The following is a 24,204-nucleotide window of genomic DNA, read 5'->3' as shown; positions in this document are numbered from 1 at the left end:
TTGATTATCCTATTTTAACATAAATTTTAATTATTTTTCCAAAATTAAAATTTTTCAAGTAAAATTAAGAGCTATGCTGAATTCAACTGCATAATAATCCAAATATAATATGAACGAAAACTAGAATGAATGAATGGATGAAGTCCTAAAACAAATAGGGATTAGAAGGAATAATCCCAGAAGATATTAGATATAATGCTACGGATAGATACAATAAGACAATGTTTTAAACCACATTGGCTTACCATAATATATAACGAATAAATCAAAACTGAGCCAACAATACTAAAATCGAATAAAATTAAAAATGAATAATCAAGTCAAACTTTGCCACAAATAAGAATATGGATTCCATCCCCCTGAAGCCTTAAACAGCCAGAGCGTGAATTGTGCTTAATTTCCTCTGCTTAAGGGCTAATCTTTGGTAATTTAATTAGTGCAATTAAAACTTTAGTAATTAGTTAGCTTTTGTAACTGATTATAATTTAAATTTCAGATTATCTTCAAATACTCGGTCAAATACTTCAATCAAGTGCAGATTTATAAAGGAATTCATCAATATTATTTTACTATAGAATTTGGGGTGGATGGAGTGGGGGATTCTTGTCCATATCTATTTAAAATCTGTCTATTTTTTTGTCAGTAATTGTTAGAACTGAAGCCATACTATAGACACATTGCTACTAGTAGTACTGCTGGTATAGACACATAACCATGCTATAGCTACCTAGGTAAAGAGTAATTTGGATTAAATATGCTCTTATTTCTTTCCTTTTTCCCAGGCCGCTTCTTATGGAAGGAGTCACTGTAGATAATTCAGAAAAGGGGTCTAATTTGAAGGGAAATGTAAAGTTCTAATGCTCTTTATAAGAGTCCAATTGATTAAAGGGATAGGACGGTAAATTATGCAAGAAGTCTATTGTTTACACATAGGTTTATTATCGAGAAGGAGAGTATGGTTGACTTGGGTATTCCAGAGGGTCAAGGGTATTAAGGTGAAACTTTTAGGGATGCTAAACTCAATCAAAAGACACTGTATGTATCCAGATTGTCGAAAGGACTTATTTGTAAAATTTCAAGAACGGATATGAGCATTAACTTGAAATTTTCAGGAAATTTTAAAGGGGATGCAGAATTAGGTCGAACGACACTATTTGTTCTACTTTGTCAAAAAGGTGTAGATGTAATATATCAAAAATGGCTATTGTAAATCACTTAAAACTATCGGGCATGTCAAACTAAATGAAAAGACACTGTTTGAATCCGCACTGTCAAATAGATGTACCAGAAATATCTCAGGAACGGTTAAGACTTCAAAGTCAAAACTTCCAAGAAATGTTCAGGGGATATAGAATAAAATCAAAAGACACCATTTACCTCCAGGCATCTTAGAAATAGATAAGGTTATTAAGGTGAAACCTACAGGGCCTGTTGAGTAGGGTAATAAAAAAAAGTGTGTGCATCCATGTTGTCAGACGAGTGTATCTCCAATGTCTCAGGAACAGCAACGGATATTAAATTGAAACTTTCTAAGAAGGTGAAGGTGGATTTTGAACTAAACTGAAAGGCACTATGTGTATCCAAATTGTCAAACAGGAATATCTGCAGTATGTGGAGACATCTTTTATAAGGAGTCATCCACAATTAATGAAATCTTTTTATTCAATGTCACGGGGTTACTCGGGGCTGAGTAACAAAACAGGGTAGAGAAGAGGTCGGGCTGCCACCAGTCACTTTCAACACTTATAAAGGACACTACAACTTTCTATTTCCACCCGAATGACCCTGTTCCAAGCTTCTACGACTAAGTTTCTTCTATTAGAAGTACCCAAGAGGAAGGGAACAAAAGAATTACATAATCTATGGGAGGCACATAGTTCTGTACTAGGTAAAACTTAACCTCTATTGTAAGTAGCTGTTACTATACATATTATATGTAAAGTTATTTACTACAAGTAAGAGTTCTTTACTGCAAGAGGAATTGTAAAGCGTTCTTCTTACAAAAAATTATGTACATTAAAAAAAATACAAAATATTTGAATACCATGATAATAAGCAAATATCACTATCTTTTATTTGCTGAAATTTGGTTAAAGTTTAACATTTTTACCCAGTCCAGGAATATCTTCAAGTTTGATCAAAACGGTTTTGTGCCTAAATTTGTGTTTGCATTCGTCGTTTGTATGTGTATTAAAGACGATGATCGTTTTCACGATGGAACAATTATACCTGCTGAATCATATTATTTATCAACTAAATAAAAGAAATAATTCAAAGAACTAAAAAAAGATTATTCGATATACTAAGATAAAGAAGTAACTTTTTATTCCATTGCTAACACATAATCCTCAAACTTTTCTCTATCAAACTTTCTGTCAACAGAAGCAGAACCGTTGTATCATTTTCATTTCGGTGGAAGGTAAAGGGGGGGGGGAATAAAAGCAATAATTTGTTCTGAAAAAGGGGAGAGGGAGGGGTAAAGTAGGAAGAACTATTTGAAATTTCATTCTGGCAATCTATAACAGGAACATTTCTCTTTTAAAATAAGTAGGCTGGTTTCTGTAACTTTTAACCCTACTCATTTTGATATTTTTTATTAATGTTTTAGTTCCTTTTGTAATACTCTTCCCTTGTATTTGTAACTGAAATTTAATTTTTCATACCATTATTGAATGTAATTTCGATATTCTTTTGTTGTCTTTTCGTTTGTTCTTCCTTTCTGTCTTGGCAAACTTGTTATCATTTTTGTCTATAGACAACTACAGAGACTATACTGACTGTTTAAATTTCAAGCGAGGCAATGAAAATAAAGAAAGGAATGTTACTAATTTTAGTTAAGACGTAGGAACATGTTTTTTATGTAAATAGGCCCATTTTTATCCTTGTTTGTATTTCCTCATTTGCCAACTTTTACTCTTGGTGCAAAACACACTTCGACAGTCATGTAGCTGTAATATATGCAGCTTTAATACGTAATGTTTACGATGTTCATTGAATTTTAATTTCATGAAACGACAAAAGAGAACAACCACAATAGAAAATTGCTTGCATTAGTGCAATTTCTTAAAGGCTTTCCAAAGAGGTTTTATATGGGCAGCAAGAACTCGTATTTTTCAGATTTCCACATCCCTAATCTATCTAAAAAGCGCAAAAGACCTTCAATTTGAATTTATACCGTATAGCTGACCTTCAAAGTAATGATTTGTATACGTGTCATCAAATGAGTACTAGTCAAAACACCACAGATTATTTAAGTCACCCTAGCTCAGAGTTAATTGAGAAAATCGATGATTTAATCTAGAAGAAATGCAGGCCTATACGACACTTCAAGAGGGCGATAGTTCAATTGGTTATTTTGGAATTAGTAGAGAAAAAATGGTAAAGTTTCAAAGAAATGACCCTGAAATTGTAATGAGTATACAGGAATTCGATAAAAAGAGTAACCTGAGTTAAGGAGGACTGAGGCTCCCAAGATCCATAGCTCAGGGGAAATTGTGTCAGAGCCCTAACATGACTGACTTGTATTAAAAAGGTATCACCAAACAAAAATGGTAAGTCAAATTTGAGTAGCCCACGTATGTCCGAGACTATCAATCAAGGGGAGGCGTACACCCAAACTCCAAAACCCCAAGGAAGTTTGGATGAGACCTTTCCAATATATGTAAGTGGGCAAATCTACGAGTATTAAAGGTAAGTTTGTCCAGTTGTGTTTAAGGTCCATATGCTTGTGAGTTAATGTGATGTAGAGGAGGTAAAGACGAAATGTTATCAAAAGTTTCAATTATTTCTGTGTTTATCAAAACATTGTCAAAATCGGATATTACTTAGTCTTCATCTTGCAACGGATGCTGCTCTATTCAAGGAGAAAACATTTATTTTTGAGCATTTGACGCTTATCTTTTAAAGAAGATAAAATCAATCACTTTAAGTGATAGACATGAGTTTCCTTTCATCAGCTTTGACTGAAAACTTTAATTAGTGCTGTGACCTACTATTTATTTTCTGTACCTTTGTTTTAATAAAGGTTCTGTACCTTAGTACCCTTATTTTCTGTCTTTTATTTCTTTTTTTTTCTATATTCTAACTCAATTTCAAGTTTTTAGTCCCTATGAACTCCCATTTTGATGATGAATGCAGATTCAACAATATTTGCTAGGGGGAAGAGTCCTGAGAATAGAATGTTGTCTTAACAAACTCTAAAAAAAAGAAAATAGACTAAGAAAACACGAATGTGAAAATAAATATAAGGTATACCAGCACAAAGTATCTGAATGTACCAAGTTATAAGCTTCTCTCGTGCGACAAATTGACCTTTGATTGAAAAGGAACAAAATAACACATCCATTTGCAGGCTGCTCGAACAGTAAAATTTCAATGAAAGGTTCACAAATTGTTTCTTCTAAAAGCATAAGTGACGATTCATAGTATTTGTATTTGCCACATTTTTTAAGACTTGATGAGTCATTCAACATCAGAAAGGTTTACTTTGTCACTAGCCTTATGATTATAGGTACTAAATATTTCATGAGCATATTCAATCAATTTTTTTCATTTTATATTTATTTATTAAAAGTCTTATTGACCACAAATATCTTAAAATAAACGTAAAATATTGCAGAATCTGGGATTATTACAACTTATAATAAAACATTTTATGTTGCCATTATTTTATGTGGGAAATTTTACCATCATCCTCAAGTTTCCTTGATAGTTCTTTTGTAAATAGCATCATACAAAGCTTTGAAGCACCATAAACTTTCCAATAGCCAGCGCCACCTCTTTGAAAATTCAAATTATCCATATCTAAGTCTGTACTCCTCCAATGAACTTTGCTTCCCATATTGATTATACGACTTGGAGCAGCGTTTTGCACAAGATCTGAAAAAAAATATTTTAAGATTATACATTCGAAAGCATGTATCAGTGATTTCGCGTGTAGATATTAGCTGTTTAGACTTACGATATCAACAATTTTTAACTAACATTATGTTTAACTTTTGGATAGCCGTCTGACTGACCATATTGCAGAGTCAGCTGTACCAAAAATGTGGCTCTACACTGCTTTCTAGGGCTATAATAAGAGATAGATTGAGTTGTATAGGTAACATTCTGTAGATGAAGGATGACAGATTGCCGAAGATCACCCTTTGTAACCATTCATCTAGAGCCAAAACAAAAAACAGTCATCCCCAAATAGGGTGGGAGGTCGTAAGGAAGGACTTATGGCACACTGAAAGTTCTTTGGAGGGAATAACGAGGTTTTTTGAATAGATGGGTTTGTAAAAGAAGCTTGTGGAGCTGTGTTTACCTCAGGCAGCTTGGTGCTGCAGTGAGTTGTTAGCAGTGCTAATAGCAGTAACATCATAAGACAAACAATTTGATCAGTTTTCTTTTTTTCTAAAAAAAGTAAAAAGGAAAATTTCTACCAGTGGAGAAGACTTGGAGTTCTATAATCTAATCAATAAGAAAGGATTAGTCAAAAATATTAGAAAAAACGGCAGACAACTCTTACAAAGGAACAATTTAGCCGAGAAACATTTTTATCTGGAAATACTAAATTACCTTGTTTGAAATCAAGTAGTTGTTGTCATCAGGCCATGGCTTGAAAATTGTAGAAAAAGGCAAGACAGACAGTCCGATTGAGTGAGAGCCAAATCTGGCATCAACCGCCTTATTAGGATTATACAAAATTAATGTTAGCTTATTTGTTAATAAAAGCAAGCAATATAACACATGAAAAAAAGACAAAACACTTGAAAAAATATACCAGAATTAAGAAATGTATGGTCCAACTCAATACTATTCACCAAAATATTAAAAAATGCTACTATTTCCACACTGTTCTTCACAGCAAAGGACTAGGATATTCCAGGATTCATTCCAGCGGAATGAGTGTAGCGTATTATTTTGCTGTCGTTCTTTCGTTTTTTGTTTTTATATTTTGTTTTTCTCCTCTTTCATTCACCTTAGATTTTTTTTCTATGAATTCTTCTATTGAGTTGATTTATTTGTTTTTCTTCTTATTTTTCTCATATAAGTAATCCAGACATGATTTTTTTTTCCTCTGTTTTCTTCGGGTTTTATTCTTCTTTTGTGTGGATGTTAGTTAATTAATTTTTGTTCGGTTGCTGTTGCTCTTACTTTATTGTTTATTGGTGAATTTATGCGTTGATCTTTCCGTCTTGAAGAAATTTTGTCAAATATAGCAAGTAATAGAGATTCTGATTTGTCTCAAATAAGCCTTTGCAAACTTGGTAGTAGTGCATATGCTCAAGCTTCTGACTAAAACCATAGGAAACTTTAGAATCACAAGGAATCACTGTTGTGTTGCACGTAGACCGCCTGACATGTGGATATGAGGATGTGCTGCAATCTCTTGATGCAATCTCTCACCAAAAATAGATTTTGAAAGTATACATGAATGTTTCATTGGTCACAAAAGCTCTCTCTCTTCTCTCTTTGTATGTATGCTTTTCCGGATTAGAATTGAAAAATAAAGAACCGTTAGTCTGTTCAGAATCCCATGTTTAATAAAGAAGTCTCTGAATAATCCAAACAGTTCGTGGTAACGAACTGTAAGTATGAAAAGACTCGATCCAATAGTGATGGAAGCTAAAAAATGGAGTTTTGATAACAATTGATACATGAAATGAACAGATACATTTATTCTTCTTCTGCCTTTTTTCAAATGCTGTCATTTTTCAGTAATTTTTTTAATGCAGATTCTAAATATACAAAATTCCATTAATTTTGATCTTACCAATCAATAGCTACGAGCCTGAGAAAATTGGCCTGATTTTCAAAAAACGGGGAACATTCGCAAAAAATTATGCAACCTTAATGAAAATCACGCCACCACATTCAGTATATCTGAAAACCCTGGTTCAGAGGTTTTAAGCTCCTATCATCAAAAATGAGGATCTGTCTGCCAGAAGAAAGATCAAAGATGTGCCTTTATTTGCTTTGTTTGTTTTTTTCCAGGAATGATCGTATCAAATCAATGGTCCTAGTAGACAGAGAGGAGACTCATACAAACGGAAATCAAAAGCTCTAGTCCCCTATTTTAGGGAACAAAACGATTAGAGGGAAACTGATCCCCTTCAATGTCTCATTCACTCCAAAGACATCAGATCAAAATTTTAAGATAGCCTACTAATTCATCATAATTTTTTGCAGGAGTATATTTTCCCTGAGACAAAAATTTTCGAGGACAATTTTCCAGGAGAAATTTCATACTTAAGGGGATTTCGAAGCCTAATTTTAAAACACTTAGAACTTAAATTAAAAAAAAGTTTTTCTACTGAAAGTACCGATCAATTTTAAAACTTAAAACAAACAAAAACTATTCCGTATGTGAGGGGGACTACCCCTTTCTCAATCCTTGTTCTTTATGCAAATTTGTTTACTTTTTGTAACAATACTTTAAGGAAGACTGTTCAAACCCAAGAGCCATTGTATTTGAGTTCGAGGAGGGGATAGTCCTACTCATATATGAAAAGATTTTTGTTTGTTTTAAGCTTTAATGTTGCTCCTTACTTTCAATAAAAACAATTTGTATTTTTTTATTTAATTAAAAAGGGAATGATATTCAAGTAAGTATGATAATCAAGTAAGTATGGATTGAGGGTAAATAAGGAAGTTTGACCAGAGAAATTATGTTTGGGGGCGAAAAGGTCATTGCTTGTGTTGCATATAAGCCTCCCAGGATTATTTTGCGCGGCTTTAAGGCTTTTTAGTCTGCTCAGACCATTTTACAGTTATAGATGCCGTTAAGTTTGGATGAAGTAAACTGAGCATGGCAAAAACCGCAAAGATCATTGAGCTAAAAATGTAAGTCAAAGAAACTTTAGGGAGGGTTTAAGTCGTGTTAGCTTCAAAAAATTTTGTTATATAACTTGAGGTATCCAGTGCATTTAATCATATGTTGGAAATCATGGAGCCAGTATACGATAAAATTTATCCCATCAAACTTGTAAAGTGGAACAAGTAGGAGCCCAGGAAGTTTTGGATCACCTATACAGTAATGAAAGCGTCTTTTATAAGGAAAGAGGCTCTATGGGGACTATGTAAATACCGAAAGTAAACCTAAACTTGACGAATTCAGTAGCTCAGAATCATGTCAACACAAGGAGAAGAAATGCGAAACGAGAGAATATTTCGTCAATTGACGGAGCCTGTGCTTAATTGAGCTTGGCTCCGTGATGTCTAATGAAAGCTCTATAAATGAAGAAGTATGCAGCCAAATATCAAAAGCCTCATCTTTCGTCAGAAGGCTCAATATTTTTGGGAGAATGCGTTACATTTCCAGGCGCATGCAGATGCAAATCTGTAACATATTCAAAGTGCTCACCTACCAAGTGTTATTCAACATCCAAATAGTGGAGCATAATACCAATTAGTTCGGATACCTCCTACCTAGGCAGACGACAATCCAAGCTCAAACAGTCTACGATTACAACCCAAAGACTCATGACTGGTCCCTCCCGGGGAGCTGACACTGGACAAGGCTGAAGGATATCCTCAAAATAGTCTCAGACATTGCTAGAATTGTCGTCGAAGAGGCCCCAATCATGAGGGCCAAAGGCCCAAGCTGCGGACGATTTTGCCTGAGCAAATACGAGATCAATCGAAAAGCCCGTGAAACGATCTTTTTGCTGGTTAAAGAGATTCCAAGGTGGTGTCTTTCGTCTAACCAGGCACTCCAGGGCCCTTTTACCCCTTACAAGATCTACTATTTTGCTGCATTCTGCAAAAAAAATGTTTATATAATAAAATAATAAAAAAAAAGTTTATAGAGCAGTAAATCACCAGGCTACCACCAATGAAAGAGCCTGAGCAAAATGGAGGCTAAAGGGAAGTATACAGTACAATCTACTTGCCAAATTCAGTAAGTTTTATTTAAAAAACATGCTCTTCGCCCAATTCAGTAATCAAACCGTTTGTGGTAACGAACTGTAAGCAAGGACCGACATGGCTCGATATTAGACAACGCTCTAAAAAGCAAACTTTTGATATCAGTATAAATACATCAAAAGAATTGGCTTATTATGCGGATTCCAAATTCATTAAGTTTAATGTTACCCACCAAAAGTTATGAGCCTGAAAAAATTTGACTAGTTCTTGAAAGGAAGACCTCCAAAATGTCAAAAAATCTATCGAATCAAACAAATCGTCCTAGAGCATCGGTAAAGGTTCTAATACCCTTTTTTCTAGCTCTAGTCCCAATAAAAAAAGATTGGAGGGCAATTCACCCCGCACCCAAACCTATTTTTAGTTACGAACAGTTTCTGTTATCGGGAAGTATACAGATATTTTCCAGGAAAAGGAGGGGATGGATTTTGTGCTTGGGGTGGGTTTCCATGGGGATTATTTTACTTGTGGGGGAAAACTTCCGGGGGTGAAATTTCCAGGGGTAACTTTAAACTGGGGAGATTTAACAGAATTCATATACGAAATGCTTCGTATTTGTCTTACAGTCTCTTTGCCTAATTTGTATCTATTTTGAATGCGGAGATGTTCCGGGGGAATTGTCCGAGTGAGATTTCAGTAAATTGGGATTTTCAAGAAATAATTTCAACAAAAGGAGGATTTCTAGATTAATCGGAAAAACGATTAGAACTTAAAAGTATTTTTCAAATGACAGTATGCTAAGGAGAATTTTTCAGGCTAAATTTTCTGCAAGAAATTTTGCAGAGAGCGGCGGGAATTTTCGGCAAGGAGGAAATTGTCAAATAGAAATTTTACAATTTCCCAAGGAGGAGTATCCTTTGAGGGGATGGAATTTTTCATTGAGTATGAGCCAGGTTTACTGGGATTATTTGAAAAAAGAAATCAGAAATTAAATAAAAAAAACAACTCTTTCAACTGAAAGTAAGGAGCAACATTAAAACTCCAAATGGACAAATATTCTGTATATGAAGGAGTTCCCTTCTCTCTCAATACATCGGTCTTTACACTAAAATTTGACTGTTAGTCCCAATTTCTTAAAAATAAACTCCTAAGACCCAAGGTTCGTTTCAATAGAATAAGATGCTTTTCTTAAATGCTAAGAGCTTTAGCATAAAGAGCCAGTTATTTAGGAGGGGACAACCTCTTCCTATACAGAATAATTTTTGTTCGTTTTGAGCTTAAACGTTGTCCCTAACTTTCAGTTGAAAAATACTTTTTTTTTTATTTAATTACATATAAAAACGCACTATAATTTGCAAGCATTGAATGGACATTTCGAACTAATTTTTTACACTCAGCCCCTCCACCCTCTCTCACGTAGTTGAATATATCATGAAATATAGAATTCTCAAAAACTGGTACTTAGATGAAATAATGATCCATAGGTCAAATAATTAAACACAAAGACTATTTAAATTGTTTTTCAGCAGAGGCGCCATTTGGGGGGGGGCAGGGGTGGGCAAATGCCATCCCCCAGATTTTCCAGGGGGCCCAAGCTTCCACCAAAAAGGGTCCTTTGCCGGCCATAATAATAACACTATTTGCTATCAACCATTGTAAACTTTGAAAGCAGGTTAGGCACATAATCTAATTCTCAAGTTCTGTCAAATGCCTGTTTCCTAGAGGATTATATTAATATTATAAATTCTAAATATTTGCAGTAATTTCTCTAAGCTGATAGACTAAAATAGGTCAGTTCCTGGCCTATCATTTCTTGATGGAATCGTTCCTTGTTATCTTCCAATTGCACTACATAGAAGCAATTACGCGAGCGACGAAATAGCTGTCTCAGCAACTCCATACCGTCGCCGTCGACTTGGTTATTTCTCGATCGCGCACCCTGATTCAGGCAACAAGAAGCAAACTCACCGACCTGCGTTCAGATGCTTCATTTGTATCGCTTTTCAAGAAGGCTAAAGAGTTTGCAACAGAACTCAAAACTGAAGTACCTGCTGTGAATGGACCCGCGAATAGACCCTCCTCTGTTGGTCAGAAAGGACGACCTTGAAGAATTCAAAAGATCACCAAGCATCGGATACAATTTCTGATAACTTGGACTACTACTTTGGCGGATGAAATGAAGCAAGAATACTTCAAAACTTTTGACCGTCTACAACCCGAATTTGACAGAAGGTTCACAGATAACTTGCCAGTGCTGAGTACGCTCGAAGCCTTGGATCCAAGCTCAACCAAGTTTATGGACACAGAGCTGCTCAAGCTTTTCTCTTCTCTTTACGACGAGCTGGATATCGACAGCATTCTTCTCGAATCTTAAGCTGGTATTGCCAAGCTTAAATCTTATGCTATAAATTTACGTATTGTAACTTATTAGGTCACAAACGACTAATTTGGCAATTCTACGAGAATCCTTACGGGTCAAAAATTTTTTGGCTATGGAACGGCGATGAGAGTAACGCCAAAAAGGAAGAGAAAAGTGTGAAGAAAATTAATACTGTTTATTCTAGTATGACTATGTACATTCTATTATGTTCTATTATTCTATTATTTATTATTATTATTATTCTATTATGACATTATTCTATTATGTCAAGCATACCTTGGTTATTAGGTGCCGAATACGAGACTTCAAAACTAGAATGACTTGATCCTAGTTATCTTTCTCTGTTCAGCCATTATACCTTGACGCTAGGCGCAAACATAAGGTTAAATGTAAAAAAGGCCAAATAATATGTTTAACCGAAAATTTTTCATAAGAATCATCTCTTAAGGCTATTGTAAAAATATGGGGGGAATGAAAACTTTTTTAAGAAACGTTTTTGGGTTTGGATTGAGCTAATTCCTAAAACTTGGATCTAAAATTTGTTGAGAGAAAAAAGAAGACAAATCGATTATAAATCTCATTATTGCTCCTTGGAATTTTAATTAAAACTAGGTAGAATAAGCATAGGACTTACTTAAGGCTAATGGTCTTAATTTGTGTCCAATGCTGTTTTTCCTATAATAGAAAATCTTGAATAACTTCTGCGATTTTTAGCTGATTTTTTTTTTCTTTTGATGAATCTCGAGTTAAAAAGGAAAAAATTGTTGGTTTTACTTTTTCTGTATATGCTTTACCTATTGTGCAAAAAAAAGAAATCAAGTTATTTTAGTTTGGTGAATAAAAATTTAGTGGATGGGAAATGACAGTAGATTTTTTTTTTTAGTTCATTCTGCCAGGATTAAAAAAAAATGTTCGTTGCAGAATTGTTATATTTTTATTTTTAACGGTGCAAAAATTATTTTAATTTTCAACATTTTTCTTGCTAGAAGGTATGAAATTGGCTCCAGAGGGTAGAATTTTAGATTATATGTAGATTTTATAATCTACAACCATTACAGGAAATTTCTTATGTCTATCACAAATAGTTTGAAAGCAAAATCAGAAAAATATAATTTCAAAATTTGCTTACTTTTTACTTATTTTACCCCTGTTTCCGGCTTAATAGCGTTGTTCATCAGCCAATAGAAAAAAAGGTTGGATTCTTATCCAATTTTAGGCATTATGCCTAAAAGGCATTGTGTCTCTGATTAAAACTGATGACTTGTCAACTGAAGTCAATAAGACATTTGAGCTATGAGGAAGAAAATTATCAACAAAAGGTGGCTGAATTTAAAATATCGGTAAGTAAAAATTACAAATACAAGTTTCATTCCCTCTTGTCCATTAAATAAAAAAACAAGTTTTTTTTAACTGCATGTAAGGAGCGACATTAAAACGAACAAAAATTATTCCGTTTATGAAAGGGGTAGTCCACTCCTCAACGTCCCGCTCTCAACGTACGCTAAAGTTTGACTCTTTCTCACAACTATACTTTTAAAACAATAAGAAACTTTAGCGTAAAGAGCGAGGCGTTGAGGAGGGGACTACTCCTTTCATATACGGAATAATTTCTGCTCGTTTTAAATTTTAATGTCGCTCCTTACTTGAAGTTAAAAAAAACTTGTTTTTTTTTATGTAGTTTCTGAACGTTTTTAAATTAATGCATGTTTTGATTTTGGCTCACCGCACAACGAAATTTGCATCTGTTTTTTGTCTAAATGGCTTTCTCATATTTTTGTTCTGAAGATTTTGATAGAAAATGAGGCGGGGGAGGAGGTCTTGTTAGCCTCCAATTTTTGGTAACTTATAAAAGCACCTAGAATTTTGTATATTTGTATTACATATATGAGGGGGTTTGCCCCCTCGTCAATACCTCGCTCTTTACACTAAAGCTTAAATTTCGTCCCGGTTCTTTAAGAATGACCCTAGAATCACCAAGTCCGTAGAATATATAGTTGAAATTACTTTAGCGGAAAGAGCGATGTATTTAGGAGGAGATGAACCCCTCATATGCGTAATAATTTCTGTTCGTTTTAAGTTTTAGTGCTGCTCCTTACTTTCAGTTGAAAAACTTCTTCATTATTATTTTTTCAGTGTTTTTTTTTTTTTTTTTAATAATGCTAGAAAATCCTATGCCCCTTCATTGAATTTCTTTTCCCCCGTGACAAATTCCTCTAAGTAAAGATCCTTCAACGTAGCTCCCTCCCGTCAACCCCCCCCCCCTCAACCAAAACCCCTCAACCGTTGACTTTTAATTAAAAAAGGGAATAGTTGTGGGAAAAGTCAAGTCATGGCCAATTGTAGAAAAAGCCAAGACAGATTGTCCAATTAAGTGGGCATCAGGTCAAGGTAAACACTGGTCAAAGTTTATAACTTGTAGCTCCTCCCCCGGGAACTATGGGGGAGTAAGTCGTCTCCAAAGACATCTTGTTAAGTTTTTCGACTATGCTTAAGAAAATGGTTATCTCAAAATTTTGATCTGTTGACTTTGAGAAAAAAATGAAAGTGGGAGGGGGCCTAGGTGCCCTCCAATTTTTTGGTCACTTAAAAAGGGCGCTGGAACTTTTCATTTTCATTAAAATTAGCCCTCTTGCGCCACCCTAGGACCAATGGGTCGATACGATCACCCCTGGGAAAAAGAAAACAAAAAACAAACACGCACCCTTGATCAGTCTTCTGGCAAAAAATTATATGACTTTTAGGGCGTGTTTCCCCCTTTTTTCCAAAATAAGACAAATTTTCCCAGGCTCGTATCTTTTGATGGGTAGGACTAAATTTAATTAAAATCCGATTCTTTTGACGTATTTATTAGTATCAAAATTCCGTTTTTTAGACTTTCGTTTACTATTGAGCCGGGTCGCTGTTTTTTTTCTATAGTTCTTTTCATTTTTTTTAGAAAGGTGCTGCTTGGAGAACAAGATAAAGATAATTTGTCAAATGGATCAAAAATTTCAGAAGAATTTTCAGCGAATCCTCTCATAGACGATTCAAATAAATTGGGAAAGGGTGGTGGTTCTTGCGGTGTTGATTGCCCCGATACGAATACTGACATAGACTTATCTGGAATTCCAGATGGAAACTGCATTGTGAATCTAAGGTATTTCCTTGCTGAAGTAATTTCATTATTCAGACACAAAATCAGTTGCGATCACGGAAAATTGATTATAAAGCAATTAGAAAAGAAAGGCCTGAAAACTGAACTGAAAGTTAAGTGTAATAAGTGTAACTGGGAAAAGAGGATTAAAGGTGAACCAGAATGTCCAGCAACAAGCGTAAAAGAATATCTTTCAAATTTTACGGACCAGACACAGGTTGCTTTTTCCGAAAAAAAATCAAGTCTTAAAGGCTGCTTGAATTCGAAGGCTGTTTGGGGAGCCAAGGGTAGTGGAGGAGGGTATTCTACACTGTGTGAATTCTTCGGGGTGCTTGGAGTGAAACCAATATCACGAATAGTTTATTCCCGTATTGAAAAGCAGCTTGGTAATGCTTGGATGAATTTTTTATCAGAAATTTTGCTAGAAAATGGACGAGAGGCCTTAAAATCAGCCATTCATGATGATAGGTATAAGGAGGACTCATACTGGACAAAAGAGATATGTGATGGAGGCTGGAATAAGCGTAGCAAATGACACGATTATTCGGCCAAAGGATGTGTTGCAGTTATCATAGATGCATTTATGAAAAAACTGTTATATGTTGGCATAAAAAATAAATACTGTTATATATGTTTTTCTTCTGCAAACGCCAAAGTAATTCCCAAAGATCATTTCTGTTTTCTGAATTATAACGGAAATCCAAGGAGCATGGAAACAGATATTCTAGTTGAAGGCTTTCGTTCCAGTGAGGAGATGCACGGAGCACAGTTTTTAGAGTATATCGGGGACGGGACGGTGATTCTAGTGTTTTTTATAAGCTAAAACAAAGTGTTTCCTACGGTTCCAACATACGGAAACATGAATGTGCAAATCACGTCACAAAAAACTATACAGCCCATCTATATAATTTGTGCAAAAATAAAAAAAAGGTTTGTACACAAAATGTCTTCCCCGAGGAATTATCCAGCAACTGACAAAAAATTTAAGGGGTGCGATAAAAATAAATTCTGAAAATAATGGAACAGCAGAAGAATTGAAAATCTTGTTAAAAAGAGGTCCGTACCATGTTTTCGGAAACCACACAAAATGTGATTCTGGCTGTCCTAAGATTGGTGAATTGACCGTGAATAGTAAAATAGAAGATCGGTGGAATAATTTTCCCCTGCACGTGTTTGAAGATGTTATGACAGAGGTCGATATTGTGTGTCGAAAAGCAGAGCAGCTTCGAAATGACGCAACTACAAACTTAGCTGAAAGCTACATGTCAGTTGTTGCTAAATTCATCGGAGGAAAGCAAATAAGCCGGTCTAAACGATGTTCATATCATGCAAGAGTTCATGGAGCAAGTCTTGCTTATAATTCAGGTCCAAAATGGCATCAATTAGCTTGGAAAAATATTTTTGGGCTTAGTCCTTCCAGCGTAACAAAAAAATATTGTAATAAAACGGCTAAACTCCGTGTAATATCTAAACGTAATTTGACCAGTTATTATAGTGCTCTTGGAGGAAAACACGTTGCTAAGTTCAAAAAATAGAAACTATAATTTTGGTAACCGTGACTATGGACCAAATTGCAATAAGCCAGACATGACTTCTGATGAAATGAATTTGGCCATACAAAAATATACTGACGAGTATTTAAAATTGGATTTTGCCAGTATAAGCTGTTTGTTCAACAGTACCAGGGGCCAATCCAAAAATGACACTTGGGTTGAAGAAAGATCTAAGAGAATAACTAGTAGTTACTTCCACAGAATTGCAACCAGAAAAAACAGCACCAGAGTTGCCCCAATTGTTAAGCAAATTCAGAACTTGGGACCTAGATTCTGCTCTGCCCTGATGAAAAAGGGCTTAGATTTAGAAGTAGTGGCACTAGAAGCATATGAAAACAAATTCAACTTAAAAGTCGTAAAGGGAGATCAAATAGGACTCAATGTGCATCCACAGTATCAGTATCTTGCTGCATCTGTAGATGGACTGCTCCCTAATGGCACACCTATAGAGATAAAACTGTGCATAATATACCAGAGTTCAAAACCATTTATGATGTGGGCCAGTCAAAAAATTTAGCTAAAGCATTTTTTCTTGAATTATCCAGTGAAGGTCTTCAGCTAAAAAAAAAAATCACAGGTATTTCGCCCAGGTACAAGGCCAACTCGAGATACTGGATAAAATGGTATGCCACTTAATAGTTTATAACTCTATTGAGGATTGGGAAATAATTACAGTTCACCGATCGAAAGAATACTGGGAAAAAATATTTCCGAAGCTTGAAGCCTTCTGGAATGAATCCTTACTTCCTGAAATTTTAGACTCAAGGGTTGCAAGGAATATGGAAATCAGAGAACCTGTGTCTGTAAAATGTACAACAGCCCACCAACCGAAGCACTCAAGCTTGTCTCAAGAAATAAAAAGAGGAAAAAAAAGAAGGTTGAGTCAAGTTGAAGTGAACAGCAAGAAAAAAAAATGCACAGAAGGGATCGGGGGAGAACAGTGAATTTACCAGGAACTCTATGCATGAAAACAGTGATTTTGAAGAAATAATTTGGTCTGATTTGGAATAGATAAATCTTCGTGTTTGATAAAAAAAATGTGTTAAAAAATGTTGGCAAGGAAAATTCTTTTTTCCTCCATAAATTTCTGTCTCATTCTTCGTCAATGTCCAAAAATAATGAAGTTTCTTATCTGGTCTGAAGTATATTAAATACATTTAATACAAACAATTTTAGTTTTTTATAAATTTCTTGTATGTTACTTGGGCTTAATATTTGTGATTTTTATAATTTTTCCTACAATTATTACGTTTTCTGTACAATTTGTTCATTTTTGTTATTTAATTAAAGTGTCATTACGCTTCTTTCCGAAATCTTGTGCACCTCTCCCTAACACAAAATAACGTTAATGCCCCTAATCTTATTACAAGGAAAATAGCTTTCATCTTATTAATTCCAAAATACTGACAAAAAAATCCCTATAAAAATCAAGGTGACTGGAAAGATATTGAAAATGAACTGAATGTGTAATGGATAATTATTTAGTGTTTAATATACTAATTACACGAAGCATCAACAATTAAGGTTTGCAGATTCTATTTAGCGACAATTTTTTATTTTGGTTTACGGTTAGAAGGGGAACTCTAGCCCAACTCCTATGGGCAGTAATTTGTGTCCTTTTTGGTTTAACTTTAGCTATGTTTATGTTTGGTATAAATATTTATTTTTATTTCTGTTCATTTTCAGTCAACTATGCATAGACAGTAATGTTTGACCGTTTCACATTTAGATCATTGAAGGATTTTATTTTCTGTCCGTTTGTTTCAAATGGCTCTTTAATGTTCGATTACTTAACTCACTAGCCTAATTGTATAATGTACATTCCCAGATTGCTATGAAATCACGATCTTGTACCAGATTTAGCACACATCTGCCGTGCTTGGGATACTTATGTCATGCTTGGCACAGATCATTCACTCTTAGTACTGTTCTCACAATTCCGCTATGCTTGACACACTTCTGCCATGCTTGGTACTAGCCACCTGAGGTATATGATTTCTGAGAGTGAAAAACCTCTCAAACATTCATCCTTTTTCTTTGGGTAGTTTACTTTTGCATGTGCGTACTTTTTGTTTTCGTTGTTGTATTTTAATGGGGGCAGATACGATGGACGAGGGTTTTTAAATTCCTTTTGGGAAATCCCGAACTTTTTACTGTTATCGCTTTTCTTCTATTTCAATAAAAATTCTTGTTTATGTGCTTTAACCCGTATGCGCCTGAGAGGCTATATTTCTTCCAAAATAAGTTCATTAGTACGGGTATGCATTGAGTTTTTCGTTTTACACAAACTTTTGTTTGTGTATAAAGTAAATAGTTTTATTAATAAATTAGTTTTATTTCCATTAATTCTGTTTATATGCTACTTTTTCATAGTAACTTTATGATGGAATGGCGGATTAGTCTTCTTAGTTATTTAGCAGGATGAGATTGAGGAGCAGAAAAACACACAAACGTACGCAAACACAGGAACAAGTCTACGCACACACACATCAAATTATCAATTACGCCCTTATTGTTTGATGCAAGCTGTGCTAAAGTTTTGTTCGCAGGAATTCTTCAATTAAATTCAATCATATATATTTAAATAAAAACACATAATTACATGTACATAATCTGCCAGGAAAGCACAAAAGTGCTTGACTAGGGCAGAAACTTAACTAAAGAATAATTAAACAATCAACTAACAGATATAACGAATCAACTGGATTTATCAAAAAAGAAAAAAGAGAAAAAAAGGGGGGGGGGTGACGAAGAGAAAGAAAAGAAAAAAAAGAAAAGAAAAGACCGAAAAGAGGAGGACCGCATGATATTCAAATCTAAACAGTATTTCTGTAACGACCCTTCACTGCTCGCTTGAAGGTAGTAAGGTTATTTGAGTTCCGGATTTCCAAGGGGATTGAGTTCCAGATAGCTGGTGCATATCCGTAAAAAGTCCTTTGCGAAAGCCAAGTTGGGTATCGCACAGAAGATTCTGCTCCTGGAGGTAATCATACATTCTTTCATGGACTACTTTCTCATAAATCTTCGAAAAAAAAAGGTAAAATAGAAATGGGTCGGTAATTACTCGGTTCATTTTTTGACTTCCCTTTGTGAAGGGGTAGCACTCGGGCTAATTCAAGTCTTTCTGGAAAAGTTCCCTCTTCAAGTGATAAATTAATCAGACGATTCAAAATAGAAATAACAATTGTTTTTGTTGCTTTAACAACTTTTAACGATACTTCATCTACTCCACAGGATTGTGATTTCATACTCATAATTATTTCATTTATTTCATTTTCATCACAATTAGTAAAAGGGAATTCAGAAGTAACGTGACGAGGTTTAAGTTAGGGGACTGGTGGACTTCGAGAACTGAAGATTAAAAGAAAATAGCCAGGTGGGTGTTTCACCCACCTGGCTAACTGCTTGCAATTCCCAATACCCAAGGGTTCTCCCTAAAGCCAAACAATTTTCATTTCCAAACGGACTAGGTCTCGGTTGAGGTTTGGGAGGGTTCACGCTTTACATTTCAAAACAGACACCCATCTCGAAAATAAAAGATTATTCCACTTTTCGTACAAGTTCTACCATTTGCATTCAATGCACATCGAATCAAAATCTCTAAGCGAAAAAATATAGGATTACCCTTGAAATTGATGTGCAAAAGAAAACACTATTTTTAGCTCAGCAGTGGGTATATTTTCTTTTACATAACCTGTTCATCTAAATTAATCTTCGTAGAATCTAACGTGCTTTTACTAAATAAACATCTTTTTTTTTTTTCTCCCACTGGATTAACATAATGTAAAAACATACAGACTAATTATGTTTTTGTCAAGTCTCATAAACGGGTTTGCTATCGAATAGACACTAGCAGTGGCGTTATTAAGATTCTTAGAATCTGTTTCAGAAATTGGGCGGGAACAAAAAAGACCATTAGCCTTAAGAAGCCCATCAGATGGGAAGGGAGATAGAATGGAAGGCCAATAAAATAATTCAAGATCATAAAAAAGTAGCCAAGGACTTGTGTAGATTAGTGTATATTGTGAACTTAATTTAAAGCTTGGTATTTTGAGGTTAAATACATTGAACTAATGTTAGAACCGAAGTAATTTGTATTAAACTGAAATAATGTCTACCACATGCAAGATGTATCTGCGAAATGGATAGATCGGTTAAAACATGTATGATAAAAGCATATAGGGATTGTGAGGATCATAAGATGTACTTACTTACTTGTATTTGTTGCACGTTCAAGTCGCATCCAGGCTCAATGTAGCGCACAGCTGACGACCATATGTTTCTTTCCAGAGATTTTGCTCAAGGGGGGAGGCACCATAATTTCAAGCCAGTAAAGATCCCAGCGTCACCCAAATTTTCGGAAACCCCAATATGATCTAAATCAGCCTTGACTTTTGCAAACCATATTTTCGTCTGTCCTATGCTTTCTTCTTCCATGCTGGTTGTGGAAGGCATTCGAGGCATTTTTGAGTAATATGTTCTTCTGATCTCCGTAAGGTGTTGCCAAACCACCTCAGACGCCTCTTTTGACAACATCAGAGATAAGTGGGTGATCCCGACCTCTTCTCCTCACCTCTACGTTCAAGACTCTGTCTGACAGGCGAATGCCTAGTATATATATTCAGGTATTTGAGAGGGAATAGGTCGTAAACTCGGAGCTTTAAGCGTGGAGGGATTTCTCTACCCTTCCAAAGCGAGTTTTTAGCTGCAGAAAGACATTCCATGCTGAGGATATGCGATTCCAGATCTCCTTTGATGATTCCTCAATTGTATTTATGATTGAGCCACGGTATTTGACCGACTGAACGTCCTCGATTTGACTACCACTTTGGGTCACAAGGGTGTCATCCATCCCACCTGTCCGCATCGTTTTCGTCTTCGGTAGACTTATTTGCGGGTCAGTCAAAAGTGCTCCGCTTGCAACTTCATTAATCGTGCCTGGGCATCTGTAACAGACTCAGTAAGTATGTCCACATCATAGGTGTATTCAAGATCTGTGACAGGGAAGGACAGGCTCACTTCCACACTTCTATATTTGTCGAGGGCCGCGATAAACCAATTAATGACAAAGTTGAATAAGATTTGGTGACAGACCGCATCTTTGACATACACCCTCCTCGACCACGACCAGATCCGAAAGCTTACTAAAAAATCTAACTAGGGCCAGGGTTCCATCGTAGTACGCCTTCAGCAGTCTGTTGATCTTGTCAGGGACTTTTTCCTCTCTTATTGCGGCCCATATGACGTCCCAACAGACCAAGTCAAAGACTGTGATGAAATCGATGAAGATTTGGATTGTCTCCTGCTAGTGTTTGAAGCAATGTTCTAGGACTCGCCACAAACTAAATATCTAATCACAGCAGTCCAAATCCGGTCTAAATCCTGCTTGGTTTGGTTGCGTTCGGGAATTTCTAGTGTCTCGGACCCTATTTAGAAGCATAATTGCGAACATTTTTGCAGCAATCGGGATGAGGGATATGACTCGGTAGCTTTTGAATTCCTTTCGGTCTAGCTTTTATGGCACTTGGTATTTACCAAGTGACATATAGCATCGCCAATTCTGTCGGTCTGTCTGTCTATCTGTCCATCTGTCGGTCCAGGTTTTGCTAGTTTAGGCACTTCCAAATAAACTAGGACGATGAAATTTGGTAGGCGCATCAGGGACCAAATCACATTGGAAACAGTCGTTTCCCTGATTCGTCCATCTGGGGGGGGGGAGTGGGGGGACGATTAATTCGGAAAAATTGGAAAAATGAGGTATTTTTAACTTAAGAATGGGCGATCGGATCTTAATGAAATTTGATCTTTAGAACGATAATGTGTCACAGAACTCTCGTTTTAAATTCTGATCAAATCTGGTGACATTGGGAGGAGTTGGAGGGGGAAACATAAAATCTGGGAAAACGCTTAGAGTGGAGGGATCGGGATGAAACTTAATGGGAAAACAAGAAAAAGTCCTAGATACGAGATTTACATAACCGGAACAGATTCGCTTTCTTTGGGGGAATTGGGGGGAATGCTAATTCTGAAAAATGTGAAAAATGAGGTATTTTAGCTTACGAAAGAGCGATCCGATGCTAAAGAAATTTCATATTTAGAAGGACCTCGTACTTCAGATCTCTTATTTTAAATCCTGACCAGATCCGGTGACATTGGGGGAGTTGGGGGGGGGAGACCTAAAATCTTGGAAAACGCTTAGAGTGGAGGGATCGGGATGAAACTTGGTGGGAAGAATAAGCACAAGTACTAGATACGTGATTGACACAACCAGACTGAATCCGCCCCCTTTGAAGGAGTTGGAGGGGATGTTAATCGGAAGAAATAGAAAAATTGAGGTATTTGATATTTAGGAGAAACTCATGTTTCAGAGATCTTATTTTAAATCCCGGCCTGATCTGGTTACATTGGGGGGAGTTGGACGAGAAAACCAGAAATCTTGGATAACACTTAGAGTGGAGAGATCGGAATGAAACATAGTGGATAGAGTTAGAAAATGCTGTAGATACATGATTGATGTGACGGGACTGTATGTGCTCTCTTTGGGGGAGTTATGGGTGGGCCCAGTGCTTTGGCGAGTTCGGTACTTCTGGACGTGCTACTTACTTTTCTTGTTCTTGGGGCGGGAGTCAGACGTTTCTGCCTCACTCGGCATCCAGGATCCTTGTGACCTCTTTGGACCAGGTTTCACGATCTGCTGCCAAATGCTCTGCGAACGGGGGCAACTGGGCCGACCATCTATGTCCAAATTTCTTAAGGCCTCTAATGGAATCCAGGTCAGAATTCTTTAAGTATGACCCCTGACTCACAAAGGTCTTTTAATTAGAATAAGTTTATTTATAAGTTTTAATGTTACTTCTTACTTTCAGTTAAAAAACATGTTGTTTTTTTAATTTAATTTCTGATCCTTTTTAATTATGCTGGGAAATATTCAGTACACTAATTTCCCCCCACAACAGAAAAAATTCCCCCAGAAAACGTCTACATACTTCCCAATAATCAATAGTATATGCAAATAATGGGCCAAATTAATAACTGGCAGCCTATCCCCTGGGGACTGTGGGGGATTAAGTCATCCTCAACAACGCAGCTATTAGATTTTTCAACAATGCTGAACAAAATGGATATCTAGGGTGACTTTTAGAAAAAATGAGCGTTGGAGGGGTCCTAGTTGCCCTTAAATTTGTTGGTCACTTAAAAAGGCAAAACAAGTTTTAATTTCTGTTCGAATGGACCCTCTCACGATATTCTAAGACCACTGGGTCGATACGATCATATCTGGGGAAAAAAATACAAAACAATAAAAACAAAATAAATAATCACTTACCCGTGATCCTCCTTCTGGTGACTTTTCTTATTCATAATCTTATTCGTGATCTTTTTTTTGTGATCTTTTCAAAATATGATATTTTTTATATTCCCAAGGAATTTAACGCCTCACTGTCATGCCAACGCTAGCCTGTATTTCTAATAATATTCCTATTAATTCTTATTTCATAGTTCAGATTTTTTTGCAAGCATTCAATAACATGATAACTTTATCATGAACGTACAGTTTCTTGAAATACTTTTTCTTCACCTTTTCCATGATCCTTCTAGTAACGTTTATGGGTCCTTTGTTTTTCATCATTTCATCTTTATATTACTTGATGATATTGTCTGTCAATGCCCTTTCTATTTTCCAAGCTTTATAATGTCTATTACGACATTACTTTAGCATAAGTTGCAGTTTTGTCACCTGGATAAGATATGCATTATAATGCTGGTGCTGCAGTAGGCTTGTCTTCTTTTAAATGCTAATGCCAGATAGGATCTATTAACAGGTAATGTGCTACCAGCAACCGTAACAAAAAGTTGACCTCCGTCACAAAATAAACGTTTAAGACTTCCATACTCTCGCATATCCACCATCACAGGTGATAATTTTTTGTATTCCAAAGGAATTTAACGTTTCACTTTCATGAAAAAGCGCATATACATTTCCTATAGGATCCCAATTCATGCTTGTTTTATAGTTCAAATACTGCTCATTGTCAGCATTCAACTCAACGATAACTTAAACATGAGCACAAACTTTCCGGGAAAATTCCATCCTCATTTTTTATAATGAGATGTGAGTGTTTATGCTACCAATGTAAAAATTATAAGGAAACGTATAATAGACTAGCTATTCTTGATGAATAGCCATAGATTACCACGGGGACAACCGCATAAAAAATCCCGGAATTGGCGGAACTCGGGAGTAGAATTGGTGAAACTGGGACTGTTGAACCGGTAACAGAAGTGAGTGA

General features: G+C 35.7%; 1 protein-coding gene across 3 annotated transcripts in view; it reads right to left on the bottom strand.

The window, feature by feature from the left end:
• Nucleotides 1-24,204, bottom strand: part of LOC136030306 (retinol dehydrogenase 13-like) — a 46,883-nt gene that overhangs the window by 3,777 nt on the left and 18,902 nt on the right. For all 3 annotated transcript variants that reach the window (XM_065709196.1, XM_065709198.1, XM_065709197.1), the window contains exon 3: nucleotides 4,687-4,878. In XM_065709196.1, the coding sequence (XP_065565268.1) occupies nucleotides 4,687-4,878 (192 nt within the window). The remainder of the gene's footprint in view (nucleotides 1-4,686; nucleotides 4,879-24,204) is intronic.

This window comes from Artemia franciscana, chromosome 8 (genome assembly GCF_032884065.1).
Source record: "Artemia franciscana chromosome 8, ASM3288406v1, whole genome shotgun sequence".
Lineage (NCBI taxonomy): Eukaryota > Metazoa > Arthropoda > Branchiopoda > Anostraca > Artemiidae > Artemia > Artemia franciscana.
This window is presented reverse-complemented; position numbering and strand designations above follow the sequence as displayed.